The 21,311-nt window shown below is 37.3% G+C and overlaps 1 protein-coding gene across 2 annotated transcripts; it reads left to right on the top strand.

Moving 5' to 3' along the window:
• Positions 1 to 457: 457 nt before the first annotated feature.
• Positions 458 to 21,235, top strand: flvcr2a (FLVCR heme transporter 2a). Of its 2 annotated transcripts, XM_041971876.1 has the most exons (11): positions 458 to 1,326; positions 10,613 to 10,754; positions 13,336 to 13,476; positions 14,180 to 14,247; positions 14,552 to 14,655; positions 16,365 to 16,475; positions 17,532 to 17,637; positions 17,728 to 17,839; positions 18,340 to 18,404; positions 19,461 to 19,580; positions 20,089 to 21,235. In XM_041971876.1, exons 1-10 carry the CDS (start codon positions 763 to 765, stop codon positions 19,533 to 19,535), a joined length of 1,488 nt encoding a protein of 495 aa, XP_041827810.1. In that variant the 5' UTR covers positions 458 to 762; the 3' UTR covers positions 19,536 to 19,580; positions 20,089 to 21,235. The 2 variants fall into 2 exon arrangements, with proteins under 2 accessions (XP_041827810.1, XP_041827811.1); XM_041971877.1 differs by lacking the exon at positions 19,461 to 19,580 and having other exon boundaries at positions 459 to 1,326.
• Positions 21,236 to 21,311: the final 76 nt, after the last annotated feature.

Genomic DNA, 21,311 nt, shown 5'->3' with positions numbered 1-21,311 from the left:
CTCAACAGTGGGTAACAGTACTGTAACTATTTTTTCAGGATTTTTTTCCAGCTAATATCAAAACTTCTAAGCAGTAGATTTAGGTGGATTAATAGGCAGCACAGTGACAAAGCCTCATTGTTCTACTTTGTGGAGAGATTAACAACTGGGGCTAAATGACTAAACATTGCTTCTGGTAAAGAAGAAACTCTTTTGATTAGAAATGCAGTGCAATGATAATTTGTTATGATACAAGTATAGTTTTATTTATTCAGTTTTTTTTTTAATTATACAATAAGAAAAACATACCAGCAGATATTAAGTACTTATTATCAGAGTTATTTTTTATTTAAATTCAGTTATCTGTAGTTCTGTGTGACTAATTTTTTTATTTGTGGACCTAAGCAAGCAGTTCCTGTCATTTCTTATCTCAGCAGCTGGGTGGAGTAAAACTTAGCGCGACTCTCACCTTCTTTGTGATACAAGAATATTCTCAGAGCTCAAGTAATTGAGCTCCTAGAGTCTAGTGGCAAGAAACCGGATTTTGATCAGTCTGAAGTAATCCAGGTCCTGTTGTAGCTTACTGTAAGGGGCGAATGAAAGCACTTTTGCTGTTGATGCGGTTGTTTTGCGGTTGATTTTTTTAAAGCATCTCGTGAGACGAAAGTGATACTTGGTTTTCTTCATTTACTTCCTCTGTAAATTCTTGTTTCCCCGGGTATTTTCTGGAGCTTTTTGAGAATATCCTTCCTGGAGCCTTCATTTGAGCTGAGGCAGAAAAGAATGGGGGACAGGAGCGCACAGGACACCACAGAGAATGGTCCACATCTGGGAGACAAGGGTCCAGATCCCACACTACAAATTGAAAGCAGCGGTATCCCAAACGGTGACAGCAGCTCTGCGGTAAACACGCGTCTGTACAAAAAGCGCTGGATGATTGTGTTCCTGTTCAGCTCATACTCTCTGAGCAACGCTTACCAATGGATCCAATACGGAATAATCAGCAACATAATTATGAAGTTCTACAATGTGGATGGCTTCTCTGTAGACTGGCTGTCCATGATCTACATGCTCACCTACATACCTTTCATATTTCCAGCGACCTGGATCCTGGATAAGAAAGGGCTGCGGTTAACAGCACTGGCTGCAAACGCGCTCAACTGCGCAGGGACATGGATAAAGGTGGCCAGCGCCAGGTCTAACCTCTTCTGGGTGACCATGGTCGGACAGTTTGCAAGTTCCCTTTCTCAGGTCTTCATCCTCGGGATGCCCTCCAGCCTTGCTTCCACCTGGTTCGGCGCAGATGAGGTTTCCACCGCTTGCTCTATTGGCGTTTTTGGCAATCAGGTGAGTTGAAGCAAAAGTGAAAGAAAGCAAAAGTACCCATAATTTAGATTTTTTGTTCCTGTTTTGATTGAAAAAAAAAACCAAACAAACAAACAAAACAAAAAAAACAAACAAACAAACAAACTAACAAAACAAAAAAAAAAAAAAAAAAAAAAAAAAAAGAAAAAGAAAAAACGACGTGTTCAGTAACACCAATAACCTGAGTTTGGTTTAAATCAATGGCTGGAAGTAACTCCATGGAAATATTCTCATTGGCCCCAGCACTATAAAAACCTTGCCAGACACCCAGAACTCCACCAGAAACGATACCATTTTTGGTGATTAAACTGGAGTAAAGTGTGAGTGGATGCCTGAAACATTTGATTTAGGATTATCTCTGTTCACTGTCCTTACGGACCTCTGATATTGACAATTCACAACACACCCGGTCTCTGACAAATACTTCTGAGTGGCTTGGTTGATGTTTCCCTTCACAGTTACTGAAAACATGTATATGCAAACATGTAAAATGAAACCAAGCACACAGGAAGTTTATTTCCCTGGAATTCTTGATAGCTACAACAAACACTTTAACTTCATATCACAACGAAAGCTCACAGACTTGAGTGTACCTATTGCATTGGAGCATGCGAATGTGTGAGCGAGTTTATGTCCATGTGCACATGTGCTAAGGCTTATCTGCATAATTCACAGTGCTTACCTTGAAAAAGCTTATCAGAGTTTATGGATTTTCTTGCTTGTTTGTACATTTCAAATTGACTTACTACCATCTTCTCTGTTCAGTGGAGGAGGAAGTGCTCAAATAACAAATACCAAAGCAATATAACACAAAATTCAGAGTATTCAAATGAATTAGTATTTTGTTGTTGTTACACTTGTGGTTAGAGTTTACTCTAATTATTTAGCATGGTTAAAATGTCAAGTCCCTTCCAAAAAGCCACACGATACAAATGATTAATGCTGTGCTTGGAAAGAAATACTAAATGCAATTAAACTGACATGTAATGTACAGGTATAAAAGAAATCCTGATTTAGACCCTGACAAACATTTTGTTTCCTCAACAGCGGACCATTTAAAATGTCTTGCGTTAACTGGAAATTTGGCAAAAAGGAGGTGCATGTGCTAGCGATACTGGTCATGAGGCTGCAAAAACTTAACGAAATCTGAAATATGTATAAGGAACCATATACAGAGGGTGCGCCAGAAGGTGGAAACCATTCATAAGCCTTAGTGCAAAAGCACTGGTAACTGGATCCCTTGTATTGATGAAGTGGACTATGCTGGATAAAGTCTTAGGAGTACAGAAATATTGTGTCTGGTCAAATTCAGCCAAATTAGGTTATGTTAAAGGGACAACATTTTACTCTTCAAATGAACAATGACCAAAAGCATAACGTAAAAACAAGTTCTTTTAAATAAAGAACTGTAACATTCTGCTGTTACTGAGTTAGTAACATAATCACAACCAGATGTAATGACCAGAGAACCTTGGACTTAAAATGACCAAAACTAAGAGTGAAAAGTTTTTACAGTTGTGAGTAATGAGTAAACTGGTTTACTAGAGGTGCAGCCCAACAGAGGGTGAGGTGCACCTGAGAAGGGAGGCAAGTGGTTGATGGTTCACTGAAGGGAAACAAGAGGTAGTTAATGATGGTGTCAAAACTGATGACAGGGAGTGTGACATAGTCCAGAGAATTGCATAGAAGGTTAACAAGAGATCCAGACAATAACCCAAAGGAGTCATGATTGTGCCAGTAATGGTCAGTATATCTGAGAGCAAAACATTTGTGACTTACAAAGACTGGTTGTGGGCTAGGCAAAGAAGCAAGGTCAAGGCAGGCAAGGGGTCGTGAATGGGAAGGTAGAAGTCCAAGACAAATCCAAGGGGCAAGGCTGAGGCAGAAATCTGTGAGGCAGAAAAACAAGGTCATACACTGCAATTACCAGGCAGCTCACCAGGGACAGCAGTTCTGCTAAATAAAATAAATGGTTTTTGCATTTGGAGAAATTACTGAAATGGGCAAACAATGATGAAACAGACATTTCACCAACCCAAAAAATTTGTTTTATGTCAATGAAAAGGGGCCCCTGCAGAAAAGGTTTGGGAATCACTGCTTTAATAGCAGCCACAAAATTCAATGTTTCATTGTTTGAAAAAGATTATCAACCTGATATTCAAGATGAACTTCTGTCCCTGTTAATGGTAATTTGTGCAATAAGCACCATTATAAAATAGATGTAACTCTGAAATCTTATATGGAGTCCCAGAGAGTTTGAGCTTTCTATGTAACTATATCTCTAGTAATTTAACTTTAGTAAACAACAATAATAAAATGTTGCAGTTAATCATACAACTGAGGTCTGCAATACATATATTTTCAAACAAAACACAAAATAAAAATCACTGTAAATACTGAAGTGAAGGAAAGGACGAGGCATAACGGGAGGTCACGTGACATCACGGCCATCATTTGAGCCTTTGAAGTTTGGAAATCATTTACTCACAACGGTGAGTAAAATATATAAATCTATCATTTTTTTCTTAATTCCTAATTTCAGTTCATCTTTATTTAAACTTGTTTTTATGAGGGTGTTACTGTTGAATATATCAAGTTCTGCCAGGGAGTTAGAGTTTTGGTATATTTCACAAAATTCAGATAATCTACGATTGTCCTACTTTAATTTAAATAAAGATGAAAAGTATAAATACAGAACAAACCCCACCATATTCATATGCCATTCTAGACAACAGTAAGCCGTATTTGTCACATAATTTACCATTAAGGCTAACGCGTTTATCATTTAACTATACATACAACCTCAGTAAATTGGATTTACTACTCATGTGGGCAAAATATTCCTGGATTTTGGACGTTTATTTTTAGGGAGGTATCCCAATGGGAAATGACGAGTTCACTGTCACTATCTTCTGCTAGTATTGTGCATTTATTTAGTGTACTTTTGCTGTGTATCCATGTTCTTCGACTCTAGGTATAATTTTGTGACTGTCCTTTGACAGTTCTCGTTTTCATTAGCATCTCTTTGCAAATGAATAAAAATAATAAATTTATAGATGATACCGTGTTGATACATCTTTTCTCATTAAAAGCCTGAAATGAGTTTATGATAGTTTAATCTTAAGATTATTTTATAATCGGTCTATCAGTTGTGGTTAAACATGTTATTGCACTGCTTTGTATTTCTGGAAGTGACTCGAATATGCTGCCAGTGAGGCAACCTCGTTCAAGCAACTATGCATAATGATGTCTGAGCACTGCCAGTGAATCATGGCTTGACTTCATATTAATTTGGCAGAATCTTCCCTCAAAGATGGCAATGAGTAGAGAACATAGCGTTCTTATAAATTTTGTGGCCTTTCTGTTTCTCTGCACTTACTCCATTCACAATTTAGCAGCTCGCATGCACACTAAAGTGGCAGAGACTGGAGACAATAGGGGCACTACAGTAGCTTCTACAGCCTGCAACAATTTCCAGTGTGCTTTAAGCTTTTAAAGACACAGCCACAACAACAATGAATATGTAGAGCTTGAGGTTACTCATTAATCCACTGCATCTTCCTCTATTTTGATTGAGGGGCTGTTATTGCCCATTAAAAAAAGGCAAAAAAAACATAAAACAAACAAAAACATTTTACCAGTTTATTATTCTCTAATTAAGCTATAACAACCCCCAAATTGTTTATCATATTTATTTTTAAGGATCCTATCTTGACCAGAGTCATTCTCATTAATTTAGTTATTTGTGATTAATCAGTGAAGCCATAATATTACTAATTATTTTTATTTTTAGCAGAATTACTTATAGAAAAATAAATGTGCTTTGCCAATGGTACAGATTTAGCTAACTATGATTAAGAATGAAGTAATTCATGGCAACATAGATTGATATATTTGTATCTGAAGTTTAAGGTCAGACAAAAACTGACTTAATTAATACTAGAAACATCTCAGGGGGCCATATTACCAGAGTATTCTATTACTTGAGTATTCAGTGTCCTCCTTGACCTTTGTGCACTCGCTGACCTCATCTAAACTTTTCAGGGGCTTGTAAAGGTTTGAGCGCTGCTTGTCAGAACTTATGGTACTGTTAGTAGCCAAATAACTACAAACAGAAGTTTAGTAATAGTAAGTTTTGTAACAAAATGCAGTACCATGTGCAGAGGCTTATTATCAAACTCTATTATAAATAAATATAATTTCCTTATTACTTATTGAACTTTGAAAATAGCTAGGTTTTATAGATTTGTTGTGCTTTGTGGGAATTAAAAATTTTCATGCTCTTAGTGCTTCGGCGCTGCTTACAGGAGTCCGTGGCTGCTGATTGTTTGGGTAGTTTGTGGAGTCAGAGTTTTTGTGTACCTTTGAGATATACATTTGCATCACTGAACATTCTGAACACAGATTGTGACTAAACCATTGGTGTGAAAGATTATTATTGTTTGTGTTAAAGCTCAAATTATTCTTTGGTGCTTTATATCTTTCCTCTGAGCTTGTAAAAAACTAAACTGCTAAACAAGTTTTGAAGAATGTTATATATTTCGTTTATATAATGTCTTTTGGAGATTGGTTCATTGTGCTTGCCTAAAAGTTTGATCTGCATGATGCAGTGATATCTAGCAGCAAGTAAGTAGCTCAGTACATCCCACGTCCCCCCTAAACCAGCCACAAAATATGCAATAAGTCTAGTTTATTATGTTTGGGCCTCTGTAGAGTAGAGGTGGAACTGCAACAATATAGTTATTAATATCATATTGTCTTTCAGTCAAAATAGCCCCAAATGTTGCACACTGGAATCTAAACTATCTGCAATAACAAACCTTTTACATGCTTTTATGTATATAAAAACTTACATCCGGTCAGTTCTTTGCCCTTTTATTTATCAAAACTATGTACAAGTCAGACCAAAGAATCGTCATTAGACCAAAAAAAGGAAAAGAAAATGTTCCAGTAGTTATCCAATGCTTGAATCACTCATTTTTATACTTCAAAATTGGAAGCTGGTGTCTGTGAATATCACAACTGCTGCTGCTGATCATAAAAATGTCAGTGTAAATACCTTTAAAATTGAAGTGCAACTCAGTCTTTAGTTGTGCTGCTTGCTCATGCACAATGATGTGCAATGACACAAAAACGCGTCATCGTGCTGACAATTTCTGACAGCTTTATTTATATAATCAGCTTCTTAGATCAACTAGTCTCAGGTCACAGACAGTTGATGGGATATAAAGTGATTTGCCACTAGTAAATCCAATTAAGGAACCAGAAACACTCTACTCCAATAACTGGTCTTCAAGCAGAGAATTATTTGAGTACAAAGGCACACTTCCACACCCTGAACATGATCTTGTTAATTAACTACTTTCATATTTGGCATCTGTTTTAATCAAAAATAGTTGTTCGGTTTTTTGATGAACCTGCACTACTTGGTACACTTAAATTTTAGAGGAGTTTATCTCTTATGTGCAAATCTATGTAAGCATGTCATGTGCTTAACTAGCAATAAAGCCAAGTTTTTCCTGTAGTTAGTCTTTCTGTTCAGTGCCTGCTATCTGATATTATGTTTTTCTTTACTCTAAACCTGAGCTGGAAGGAGGAGTTTGAAATGAGAAGTAAAACTAATAAGAGAAATCAACCACATGACTAAAGCTGTATTGAATAACAGAGCAGGCAGACAAGCACTGCCACTGGGAGAGTCAGTCAGGTGTATGACTGTTGGCTGAGATCAGATCTATCAACATTACTTGTTATATTTAAACTGCTCTCCAAAGCGCTGGAGTAATTGGTGATAATCTCCTTTTTAGGCTCAGCAGGTGAGCTTGTTTATCATCATCATGTAGGAAAGGCCTGCTGGGTGGGAGGGGCTAGTCAGGTAAAGTGTCGTGATTTATAGAGAATTGACATACAAGGAGAACTTTTTCCTCTTCCTCCCGGCTGTCGAATGCTACAGAAGTCCGATTGGAATCCGAAGGGTTTCAGTGGGAGCAAAAAGGGTTCTCAGGACGAATGCTTTCACGAGTGAATGGACAGTCATGACAATACCAGGGACAATGGTTGCTCTGTATTGAGGGAAGAGAGAGCTAGTTTTGGAGAATACAGACACCATCTTCCTTTGGGAGACACCTTGGACAATTCGGTCATGGGTGTGACCAACCTTTTCATTGATGGAGACCAAGTTGTACAAGCGGCGATGGGTGATGCTGTTCCTGTTCAGCATATATTCCATGAGCAATGCTTTATGTGGCTGCAGTATGGCATCATCAGCAACATCTTCATACGCTTCTACAACATCGACACCCTGGACATTGATTGGCTCTCAATGATTTTTTTCCTTACCTATATCCCTGTTATTATGCCTGTCATGTGGGCACTCGACAGCCGAGGCATCAGAGATGTTGTGGTGGTGGGGTCAGCCTTCAACTGCACTGGGGCCTGGAGCAAGGCTGGCATGGCTGACCCTAACATGTCTGCTGTGACCTTCTAAGGGCAGTTTGTCTGTTCAGTGGGCACAGTTGGCATCCCATCCAGACTTGCGTCTCTGTGGTTTGGGCAGCAAGAAGTATCCACTGCCTGCTCCACTGGTGTACTAGGAAATCAGGTGTGTCTCTGTTTATGTGTTAGGTTAACAAATGTCTTTTTCATTGTGTTTGTGTGGGAGTTATGCAATTTTTATGGAACCTTTGTGAAAGTGACAGAAATCTTCAGTAACTTTAACAATCTTTGCTGTATATCAGTGAGTTGAGCTGGAAACAAGAACATACATGTTATGTCATGTCAGCGTTTGCCATCTTGGCATGTGACTGAGCCTCTTTGCTCTTCTGATTTCAACCTTCTTCCTGAGTTAGCAGGTTTAACAAAGTTAGTCATCTCTTCTCCTGTTAGAGGAAACTTATGGTTGGTATCCACCTGTGGATTCCAACAGCACTAAAGATCTTTGAATAAAAAAGCTAAGCAGAACCAAGCATGCTTACATCTTTAGTTTTACTTCTGTTAAATAACTGCAAGCTTTTTTTTATCAGTTGCTTTGTGGCATACACGAGAAGTCAAGGAATGAAGTGAATTTTGTTTTAAAAAGTATCAAAATATCATTTAATTAGAATATGCATTTTTCATTTTTGAAATGCAAAATGTTGTAATTGGGATGTTTTATCCTAGTAATCATATCAAACAAGATTTGAGACAAATGGAAAGACTTACATGGAGTAATGACACAAGCAGCCACTTCTACTCCAGTCTGAATTCTTTCTCTCATGGTGTTAGGGTACAAAACACTAGATGTGTGATAAAGATGCCTTCAAACTGGGAGAAAGCTGAAGGAAAAGAAGTAGGTAGCTTAGAGGTATTGTCTAACTGTTCAAAGTGATTTTCTTAATATCTCTGTGTGTGGTTTGTTCTTTCTAGCTAGGGGAAATTGCTGGGGATGGCGGGTGACTTCCATCGCTTGAACTGTCTGCTTTTCAACAAGCGCCCACAACTTGGGTAAATTAAATGTACAAGGACAGTCAGAATCCCGTGTCCATGGCATGATAGTTGGGTTGATGGGGAGGAAGTGTATCAATATTTGCTTTTAGTCTATCACAGAAGGCACCAAAGTTTTACTACACTGATGACATGCCCTTTGATTTAACTTCCTGTAACACTTATCCGGAAAGTCAGGCAGTCAAACTTACAGGATAGGTGATAAAAAAAGAATTTTGTTCCTGCACACGTTACTGTTTGCTGGGCTGTGTTGATGCTTTGTGATCTCACCTTGTGCTTATAAAGATCATCAAAAGCCATCTAACCCTTTTTATGCGTTTTAACCCCTGAGGCTCAGCTGTTTATACTTCATTTGAAGCATGTCCTTTTTCACCTGTGTTAGACAAAGAACGACATACCGGTTATTGTCATGCTTGGTTATGTTTTGTGCTTTAGTGTTACTCCCTACCAAAGAAGATAAAAGGACGCATTGTTGTTGATGTTTACTTGCTCACCACGTCTTAATTGTTTTGGCTTCGGCAACTAAACAGGATTATACAAAGTACTGATGCCTAAGTAGTTTATATGTCCCCATGGACATTCAGAAAAACTTCACACCAACAAAAGCTTTGGCAGGATGTTGATAGAGGCCTGTGATTCTAAAGATCAAACCATTACTCACCAGTAACGCTCACTCATTTTTCATATTTTTGCCAAGTTGGTAACACTTGCTCCCACTAAAATGAGGATGAACTGAATATCTTCTATTTGCTTTGAATGTTTAACAGTAGTTGCAGAAAGATGACTGGTGAATTTTATAGGCTCTTGTCAATATTACATAACGCTTTCTCTTCAACAATAACGACAAGGTACATAAATACTTGTTTAAAAACAGTAAAGCTTCCAGTATGTATGCTGTAGAGGATAACAGGAGCACTTTTTTTTTTATCATAGTGGATGTGACATTGTTGGGATGACTGAGGGGTCTGAGATGTTTCTGTGTTTGAAGTTCTCAGACACTTCACACTCTTCTCTCAACTTTCCAATAAGAGGGGAGGGACCTTAGCTGATGTCCCATCTGGAAAGTTCTTTTTAACCCATAAGAGCCCGACGTCACGTTTTTGTCCCATACAGTTTCTGAGACATTTTGCTTCATTTTATGGTATAAACTTTGCTCAAAATCCTGTTGAACACAATCTGATACTTGTCTTCTGTCCCCTAACAGATTTCCAGAAGCAGAAAACCATATTATAATATTTTTAATATATCACATGGTGATAAATGGTAGATACCCCCCCCCCCCCCCTCAAAAAAAAAACAAAAACCATTGTGTAACATTTTGATAAAGGGCCAAATAAAGACCTCATATGAAAAAAAAATGGAATTTTCTTACCATTTTTTCATGGGTCAGGCCTTAACAGATCAATATGATGTTAAATTATTCATTTAAAACCCCCTTTGACATAATTATAGTTATGGATGTGGTAAATGAGCATGCACTTCAAATCTTTTTCCAACAACGGGTATACCATCACTCCCATTGATACCCAGGAATGAAATGCCAGCCAGGGTTAAACTTTGCTGCATCATCCTATTTTGCAGGGCAGCTTCTTTTTTTTTCTTTTCAATTTTTTAATATAAATCCTTTTTTCATTTTTTACTTTTTGGATTCTTTAACTGAAACTCTCACCACTTTTTTGTTTTTTTTTATGACCGAGTCATTTCGAACTTTTTTGCTTGTGTGCTTGTGTGTGTAGCTGTCAGTTACAAGTGCAAAGCCTTTTTCTTATTTTGTGCCTTTCATGTGCAGATGGGTATTGCCATTGGGTTCCTGGTCCCACCAATTCTTGTGCCTAATGTGGATGATATGGACGAGCTGGCATATCACATCAAACTCATGTTCTACATCAGCGCAGGCGTGGCCACCCTCATCTTCATCCTCGTGATTATTGGTGAGTCTTCAAGTGAAGATGAAGCTTAATACACACAGACTCCGAGTAGGTAAGAGCTGCCAAGGTTCTCATGCAGCAGTAGTCAACTGTAAATAACTATTGTCATGACAACATATAAAGCAAATAGCGATCTTGACAGTTTTTGGTCTTTAGTGTTACAGACTTTTTTCCCTAAAAGGATTTGCACTTTCTCATTACATAAGATGCGAACTGGCAATCTGAAAGATTTTTGTAACATAAAAAGTAGTTTTGGACATATATAGTTTACCTGCTACATAGCAGAGCTTTTTTTTTATGGCTGTCACACTTGTAAGCAGCACTCATGGGAAGCTGAGTATTGCTGAGATGTGCTTTCTACTGAAAACTCAACAGCATGGCAGTTCACCAGATGAGCAGCTGCAATAATTGCTATAATTGTCTTTGTCTGATAAGATTTGAATTGACGCATTACGAAATACAAGCAAGAACTCAGGAAGCTATAGAGGCTCAATACAACCGCTCTATTTAATTCTTCTTTCACCTCCACCAACAACTAAAACATAGTGACAGACAGAGACACAGTGAGAAAGAAGTCCTTTGATAGTTAGATTTTTTCTGAAAAGCTATGTAAATTTCTGATGAAAATCTAGAATGATATTCTGGCGTATACAGCATTGTCTGTAACAATCTAGGAAAAGTGGTTCATTCTTGCCAAACATACTGTGTTTTGGCTCTTGTCATCCATTACAGTTAATTGTGAGTCTAGTTCTTCTCCACTTTCTTTTAGCTGCTTCACTGATAATCTGCTTTAAGACGGTTACTTTCCAATCATGTGGAGATTTTGCCAGACAACTCTAACCCTTTTTAATAAGGATGGGCATTTTAAGTGATTTTTTAAGTCGACTGGTCGGGCCACTTAAATCAATTAGTTGACTTGTGATGTCATCAACCTGGGTTGGCTGCATTAGGATGCTGTAACCTCTCTCTAAAGGGTGACTTCTGTGCCATATAGACTAAACACCGTGGCCATTGTGACCAGTTATTTTTTGTTGTTTCTGTCTGGTCTTTTTGCTTCTAAAGCACACATTTTAGTAACCATGCTGCTCTGGTTTGTTGCTTCCACTATAGGAAAAAAACTCCAGCAGAAACAGCTGATTAACTTTATTGCTTCCACATCCTGGAGGTGGAGGCAATGCGATTTCTCCTGGGCTGAAGCTGCAGCTGGCTTTAGGGTTAACTCCCTTTTACACAGCAGTGGTAAAGCTGATGCAGGACTATGCTGTAACCTGAAGAGCTGCGGTATTTATTGCCAAAGCTTGTCGCAGCTAACTTTTTCTAACTCAGACATGTGCTTTGTGTCAGACCAGCTGATGTGCTGTGCATCTCTCTCTGAAGCTCGCTCTCAAGAGGGCCATTCTGTTTTTATAACACAGTCCTTTTAACAGTCAATACACAATAACACATAACAATCCTCTAAACAAAAACTATTGACTGTTAAAAATACAGTAGACTTTATGAACCTTTTTGACTAGCAGACTAGTTGATTAGTCGTGAACATCCCTACTTTCTAAACATAGTGGAGCAGCAGTATTTAAAGCAGATAACAAAATGCTGACACGCCATTTCCTTTCAAGAGCTGTCACAACCATATCTCTTAGTCAATCTCATAATGATCTTGCACAATTAAAGTCACTTAGTGAGTCACTTTTGATTCAAAAATTCCCTTACAGTCTACCACAAGGACCAATGTTTAGACTACAGTAAAATCTGCTGTTGAACGTGTAAATTTCAGCCAACTAAATACTCCTTACTCCCCCCCTCCATTTGTTTAAGAGAAACTATAATAACTACTAAAAATGTGAAAGGCTTGGCCAAATGTTTTGGACTGTGGGAGAAACTTGGCTGTGAAACATGACAGACCTGTAGAAAACACACCAATTTTAATAGTTTATTATAGGTTAACAAGAACACAGTGTTTATGATTTTCTGTATTTTACACAACTGAGTATTCACAGTTATGAATTGTATGAAATATTTCTCCAAATATGTCATGTTTCAAACAAAACAATAATGTTTAATTTATTTTATAAATAGTTCCATATTGGTGGCAACAAAGATCTTATTACTTTTTAATATTATTATAACATAATTTATCACATAAAATTATTATTTTCAGCTGTTGATTTTTGGGGAAAATGGGGGGAAAAAATCCTGTGAAACATTTTATAAGAAGATTGTAAAAGTTTATTGAATACATAACTAATAACTAATCGGCTAGCTTGAAAACTGTGGCTATGTAAAGTGACATCATATCTTATGATTGTGCCACTTCTGATGTGGCACTGATTTATCTTATCTTGCTGTTATACACATGCATGCACGCACACTTACATGCAAAATTACAGGTTATGGTCTACTTTTACTTTGGTGGCACATTAGATTGATCTGTGACTATACTAGCTAATGGGGAAACTGCCTGGAAAGGAAAACTGTGCTACCACGACAAGCTTCAATGAAATGCCCTATTTTCTCTCTGTCTTATAATACCTTACATGCTAAACATCTAAATGTAACTTCTGGAAATACTGTGTTTGTCATGCAGTGTTTAAGGATAGACCGGAGATCCCTCCAACCCAATCCCAGGCTCAAGCCAGGAACACTCGCCCTGATGAGTACTCCTACATGGCCTCCATCATGAGGCTGCTGCAGAACAAGCCTTTCATGCTCCTTGTGATCAGCTATGGTTGGTTCCTGTTGCTTTAATCTGTTTGTACATCCATATATAGACTAACAGAACACTATTTTAGTCATTTAAAAAAATTATATATAAAATGTAAAAAAATTGAAGAAGGTGCTGAAGATGGCTTGATTATTAGGCACAATGTAATGTTTAAGCTGCTTGTTTTGTCCAACAAACAGAACAAAAAAGTGTTTATATTTTTATATGCTTCTCTTTCATAGTGGTGTCACGGTGACATGCTCGTCATTCCATGCACTAACTTTGTACTTTAATCACCCACTCAGGATTGGATGATGTTGCAATATTAAGGTGAAAGGTTGAAATTGATTTCTGCTTGTGACACTACCTTATCCCTATTATTGGAATTTCACAGTCTTTATCAGCTGCTGTGCATGTAAGAATGTGTCATAGACGTATAGCACACTATGCATTGCATTGATCTAAAGGTCTTTGAAGATGTCTCATTTTTGTTTAAATTATTATTATTTGATAATGGCTCATGTAATGACGACAGTTATTCAGATTTGATACAAAAATACACCTTGAGCAAAAACAATCTGCTTTTGAGAATACTATACTATACCAAATATAACTGATTGACACATGCTACATTTAAGCATTACTAATACTTATTGCCAAGTCTCACCCTCCTACATCCTGATTGCCCCAGAATACACAAAACCTGTTATCTATTTGTTTTCTGCAGGGCTGAACGTTGGCTGCTTCTACGCCATTTCCACACTGTTGAATAGGATGATTATCGAACACTATCCGGTAAGTTCTAATGTACTCAATTTTATTTCCATGCTATTATGCTTTTTCCTTTTCTGTCAGATGAATTTTGTTCTTAGTTGACTTCTCTGGCCCTTTTTCTTCCATATACAGCATATGAATAAGCCAAGCCTGTAAACATTTGTGTTTTTTAACACGTACCTTTAAAGCTTAGGGGAGTCAACTCTGACACATATAACAGGAGTCTGGGGATTCTGGTTGTAAATGCCCCAGGACAAAATAACTGATGGATTGCAGGTATCTTAAATGGGTTTCAAGACAGAGATGTTAATGATTTTCCTCACAGGGTGAAGAGGTAAATGCTGGGAGAATTGGGCTGACCATTGTCATTGCTGGCATGGCGGGGTCCCTCATATGTGGTATTTGGCTGGACAAAACCAAAACCTACAAGTAAGATCTTATTTTAAAAATTTGTTTACCATTGATGTGTACAAAAGCAACACTAAGCTAGTTTTCTGACATTAAGAAGGAATCAAAACCAAGAAACACTGAGGATAACCAAATTTAGTGGGATTCATCTGCTGAAATGTATATAGACTTCCCTGAGATTTTGTATGCCAGTCTGGGCTAAATGAACGATTCTAGACTGGCATTGCCATTGCCAAAAAGATAAACAGATCCCTTTGTCCAGTTGGATAGGTGCAGAATCAGAGTGTCTAACAGATCAGTACACTGAATGCTTACTTAAGGATTGATAGTTGTTTTGGGGATGTCACTGCAGTCCTTAGAGCAGTGCTGCTACAGTGGCTTCATGTACTTCCTTGAATGAACGTGTTCCAACATTATCTTTGAATTTGAAGGTCATCAGTCACTCTTGTTCCCCACAACAGTAGCTCTGCTTTAAAACAGTGGATCCTTGAATGCAGCTTACAGAAAAATGTCCAAGTGCATTAAAGCTTTTTCTCGCATGAATAAGAATCCAGTGGAACCAAGATTTGTATGTGATGTCCCTTTCTGCTTATCTGAACTGGCAGACTATTCTCTCCTGCATTTCTCCACTGTATTAAACATAGAAACACTAGTAACATAGCAATACAATGACTGTATCTAATAATACATACTGTGCTTATTTTGATCAGTTTGATGCAGACTTTCATTCACTGCTTTCCACAAAGTACATACCTTCCACCATTACCACTGCTTAGATGTACAAGAGCTGGTGTTACACTGCTTGCTGTGATATGGTGTGCAAACCATTTTGACAAGTTAAATTCAGCCCTCAGATTCCTTACATGCCAGTTTGACTCAGATTTATGTTGTAGATCCTCACACTCTCATTGTCCTACATTAGACAATCAAAGGACTTTGCTATACAATAACAAAAATGTTTTGCAGGGTATTTTACGCGTGACTTCACAAGAGACAGCTGCATCAGGCTAAACTTGTTTTTGCTGAAGGTCTGAGTTGTGAGTTTTGAGTGCTCTGCACTCAGAAACATTGTTTTGGATTTTTTGTGTGAGAATATATGTGGGCATTTCCATTTTATTATAGCTAGTCATTACATGCACTATGATGCACTCAAAAAATTATGAATGCTGTTGTACTGGAAATTCACAAGTTATGTGTCACTAAACTATTTAGTTCGACATTTCCAGTGCTTGCAGTTTAGCTGGAATTTTCTGGGGCATTTCTTTGCTGCACCAGCAGTTGATGAATTTCTTCACAAATGACTTTGGGAACTACAACATATGAAGATAAAACAAGTGGTGTCAAATCTGTTGAAATTTATAGCTTTTTGCAAGTATCAAAAATTGTTTAGCTTTTGCCAGCATTTGATTTTATAAAAGTAAAATTATCAGATGGCGATCTTTGGAAATATTTGTGTGAAATGTGCATTTACAGAAAACCTTATGTTAAGAAATATCAAAGAATATTTTGTTGTTCTAATCACCTTTTACAGACATGCAGCAAATTAAGCCACAATATGCCTCACAAGACTCTTTAAGGCTTTAACTTGAATGTAGATTTCAAAATGAATGAACTGATTATAACTGCAGCTATTATTCCGTTTATGTAGCCTGTCCCCACGTTAAAGCATGTCGTGTGAGGTTATAATTGTCCTGTCAGTATATTTTAAACTGATAGCTCTTTCTCCACAGGCAGACCACGCTGGTTGTATATATCCTTTCTCTGGTTGGGATGATTGTATATGCCTTCACTCTCAGCCTGGGTCACCTGTGGGTGGTGTTTGTCACGGCTGGAATTTTAGGGTAGGTAACCATTAATGAATAGTGGCCCCTATTGTGATAAACATTAGAGACATAGGTCTTTAAACAATCTACAAAATCTAAATAAAAGTTTGCTTTGGCAGAAAGCATTGTCAAATAACCAGCCAGCATGTGAACTGTATGTATTATCAATTCATTTAAGCAGTTTGTATGCTTAAGTGGCTACAGCTTTTTAATGATTTGACTTATTACATCTTTAATAAAACTGCTTTTTAAAGTAGATATTTAGTGTCTGGTACCTTTTAAGATATTTCTGATATTTTCTTTTGCGATTCAGAAACTCTTCTGAAGACCTAATTACTGCTTAACTACATTTAAGGGATGTTAAGTCAGAAGTGCTGTCATTTATTACTGAATGCTGAGCAACTGTCTATCTTGGGATGGGTGATAGAAGATAACGCATTAGGAAAGTTATTCAATTTATGCAGGGGACTTGGAATTGACAGGATGATTATTTTATAAATAACTCATTGCACAACTGTGCTATTAAGTGTGAATTCATTAACCATTTGTTAACTAAGCATTGATTCCAATCTATCTGATTAACTGGGAAATAATGGTTTGTGGTGCTTACAGTCAGTGGTATTGTGTAAGTTCCCTTTGCCTGCCTTAAATAGTTTGATGACAACCTCTTCAGACTAATTTGAACTTTAAAGTTGTGATGAACAACACCACAGCTGATGTTCAGATCCTACAGCTTCATGAAATGAAGTGAAACTCCTTATAGTTCATGTTTTCTGAATTTCTCTTACATAGTTAATGCTCCTTTAACTCCCCACTCCACATTCTTGGTTCTTATATTTATTGCGTTTTATGTTAAGCTGATTATAAACATAACTGCATAACTAGTTTCCATAGCAATCCCACTGCCTGGTATTAATTTTTAAAACCCAGACTGACACATTATACAGATACTTGTCCCATTTTTATTTCTTTGAAGCTGTTTCTCAGTTATTAACATAATTAAGGCATGAACAGTGGCTGAGCAGACACATTTATTTTGGCCTTTAATTTGAGCTTCATTTTGTCTGTTTGTAGCTTTTTCATGACAGGGTATCTGCCTCTGGGCTTTGAGTTTGCTGTGGAGCTCACCTTCCCAGAATCAGAGGGAACCTCATCTGGTCTGCTGAACTGTTCGGCTCAGGTTTGTTACTGTTAGCTTGATTCTCATACAAAATAGATAACAAAAGGTTTTGGTTTGGGATTGTGAAAAGTTTTGTAAAAATTGTTTCAGATCTTTGGGATAATTTTCACCATTGGTCAAGGAAAGATTATTGATAAATGGGGAACCTTAGCTGGAAACATCTTCCTGTGCATCTTCCTGCTAATAGGAACAGTAATGACAGGTAAGATATAAACTTTCTACATTCTGAGTCTGTTGGTCTGGTGTCTGTGAGATGAAACAGTATTAAAACATGTTTAATTTTGGATTTGTGCAGCTTTGTATTTCCACATTTAATTATAATATTAAATGGAGCTGTGTGTTTTAGTAGCAGGGCCTGACGACTGAAACCTCAAAACATTTTCTTTTTCATGAGCAAATGCTGCTCCCTTCTGGCTTATTTAAGCATTACAATTGCAGTTCCATTGAAAAGATAGCTTACTTTCAGGGGATGTTAAAATATTTTGTGTTATCTCATACTTGTTTATTTTTCAAGATATGCCTTTCTTATTTGCTGAAATACATGCCATCAGTGTTTTTCTCTATTTATTCTCTACATCCAACCTGCATATCACCATATTACAAGTTGCATCGACTTCAGCTTATGACATAAAACCCAGGGTTATACAGCAGCGATTTAACTTCCTTGACAGCTAAATTGAAACTGCTTTATGTTTATTACAGGACTAATCAAATCTGACCTACGACGGCAAAAGGCCAACCAGCAGTCTGAGGTGCAGACAGTGAGCGTAAGTACATCTGTGTGTAATATGGAGTCAGACGTTGGATCTTCACATCCCAGTGGATAGGGAGCGTGTTAGATCCCTCTCTGGCTCTGGTCTGAGTGCACTCTCCTGTGGTTTTCTGCTGGCTGCTTTGCAGCTGTTGATCAGCTGCTAAATGCCTGCTGGGGTTTCTGTTTCACGAGTAAAAACATTCATTCTAAACTGACCAAAAGTCCAGCTTGCTCTCAGCTCTGCTTTGTGTGACAGCTTTCCAGCTAAATCCAACAAATATGGATGTTTTTACATACGTTTTGCTAAAAAAAAATATCATTACATAGAATAACCACTCTAATTTTGGGTTAACACTGCTTTTCTATTCATATGGGTTTACCTGGCAGCAGCTAGATATTTATTCTGTTGTAATTTGTAAGAAAAAAGTAAAACAAATCACTTTTAATGTCACAAATTGTCATTATATTTATAAAAAAAAACAAATAAATGACATAATTGATGCTAAAAGGTTAATAAATGTAACCAGAAAATTAATTTAACCCCAAAACAAAACTTAATAACATCCAGCTGCTCAAAATCTCCCTTTGATCTTTTAAATTGAAAACCATTTCAAATGAAAGCTTAACCTCACACTGTGTGCTCTGCTGCTCACCTATTTTCTTTTTAAGCAAAGCTTGGGTGCTTTTGCTGTCTTTCTCCTCCTTTTTCTGCTCCTATTGCACCAGTTATAATGCAGCTCTAAGTGAAAACACCAGCACTCCTGCACACTTGTAGAAATTCAGATCTTCAAAAGGCCACAGCTACTTTCCTTGTTCCAGTTCTATTAAATATAAGATAAAAACAAACATTAAATTAAAAGCAATCCTTTTAGAAAATGTTATAATTAGTGCAAAATAGTTTTCTGCAAAGACCCGGTAAAGTATCATTAGTGGACGGGCTGCAGGCAGTATAGCTGGATGTGCAGTTCTTTCTGGTGCCACTGGTGGTGATGTGGTGTAAAGGAGAAGGTGGAGCATAAGGTGACGGTTGAGGCCCCTCAGAGCTTTGATACCTGAGCTGTGATTCCAGCCTTCAGACTCCATCTCATCGGTGCAGGATTATGGGGCCACAGCGAGCAGCAGGCCCTGGCAATGGCAGACATGACATAAACCCACATCTTCACTAAAACCAAAACACACACCTGAAAAGGTAGGGGTACAAAGCAGAAAGACAACAGAAAAATACATAATGCACAAAAGTAAAACCATGTCATCACCATTTTTAAACTAATTTATATATATATATATATATATGTATATATATAAATATTTTCAGAGCAAATTAAACTATAAACAAACCATAAACTTCACTGTGTTTGACCTTACAGTAAAATAGTTTTTAATGACTTTTTCAGAAAATAATATGTATAATTGTGAAATATTGGCTTGGATTCTACTTCAGGTTGAACCGAAGCTGCTTGCACACATAAACTGACTTCCTGTGTCAGTCCTGTGGAATCAAACACTTTCTCTGTGATCTCAAGCTTATCCAAAACTCAGAAAATTAAACTGGCATTTAAGAAAAGTGATTTATAGCTCCCCCCCCCCCGTTTGCCTAAAGTAACTCACTCAGTTGTCTCTCTGAATGTGGTGATAATTTGTGTCCTCTGATATCAAAAACTACTTGCAGTCTAATTGTCTCTCTTCATGTATTCCAGAAAATAACCTCTGACCAGGAAGAAGACATCCCTTCACCTGAAATTCTGAAGGACAGGACGCTATAAGGAGGCCAGATGTCTTCTATGTAAACAACAAACACACAAACAAAAAAAATCAGATCAAACAAGAAAAACCTCCTGACACATCTACACGCATAAACATGCACAAGTGACCACACAGTGAAGCTTCTGTGAGTAATGAGAACACAGAGACTCAATTACCGTACCGATGAAAACCAACAGATCTGCTGTACAGAAGCTGCAGAAATTCACACTAGTATCCAAAGTGCAACTATTAAACGAACCTGCACATGGAAAAATGCTCTTTGAGACATTCTGAGTAAATACTCATTTTATCCAGTTAAGGCATTTTCAGTGTCTTTTAAGTGCAATGCAACTGCCATTTTATTGACTCCAACATACTACAGATTTTAGCTGAATTCAATGTAACTGAATTGTTTCCTTGACTTTTACAACTCCCTCTTCTTAGTGTTGATGTGTCCTATGCATTTAATGAGCAACATTTAAACTGTTTCTGAATATTGTACCACTATTGTGTGTAACTGAAGTCTTTACATTGCTGAAGGTGTTCATTTGCGTGTTCTGATTTTTAGAATATGCATGCTTTATGCAGACTAAGGACTGTGATGTTTGTGATTCCCTTTGTTGGCGAGTTAGGTCATCGATCACCTGTATGCCATCTGGGATCACCTGGAAGTATTACTTCTAAATCCTGTTAATTACACTTATGATTGATGCTGTGCATCTAAGTACACTTTGGAAGGTTCAGTTTTGTCCTCGTTTTACATAAGTGACCTCTATAAGATGACATCTAGTGTTAAGTACTTGGAAATACTTCAAAATGCAAGAACATCTGGAACACAAAGAATGTCAGCACAGCACAAAGCTTGTTGGGTGGATGAGACAAATCAAACCTTTTGTCATTTTGCACACAAAATGATTTTTATGTATTATCTTAGACTGCAAATTTGTTACAGAGAAACATTTCTCAAGGTAACTAGTTTTGTTAACATCTTTTACCTCATGTGTTATTGTAATTTTAATATTTCAGTTCAGTGATTGTGAAAGGTGCAAGGTAATTCTTTCAGTGGCATCTTTACATATTGTACTGTATTAAAAACTATTTACTAAATGATTTCCTGTCATTTTGTATGTTGTAAACTGATTAAGGTGATAAATATTGTTAGACATGTGGGATTTCT

This window comes from Melanotaenia boesemani, chromosome 20, assembly GCF_017639745.1.
Source record: "Melanotaenia boesemani isolate fMelBoe1 chromosome 20, fMelBoe1.pri, whole genome shotgun sequence".
NCBI classification, from domain to species: domain Eukaryota; kingdom Metazoa; phylum Chordata; class Actinopteri; order Atheriniformes; family Melanotaeniidae; genus Melanotaenia; species Melanotaenia boesemani.
The sequence above is the reverse complement of the archived record's forward strand: the minus strand, read 5'-3'. Positions and strand labels throughout refer to the sequence as shown.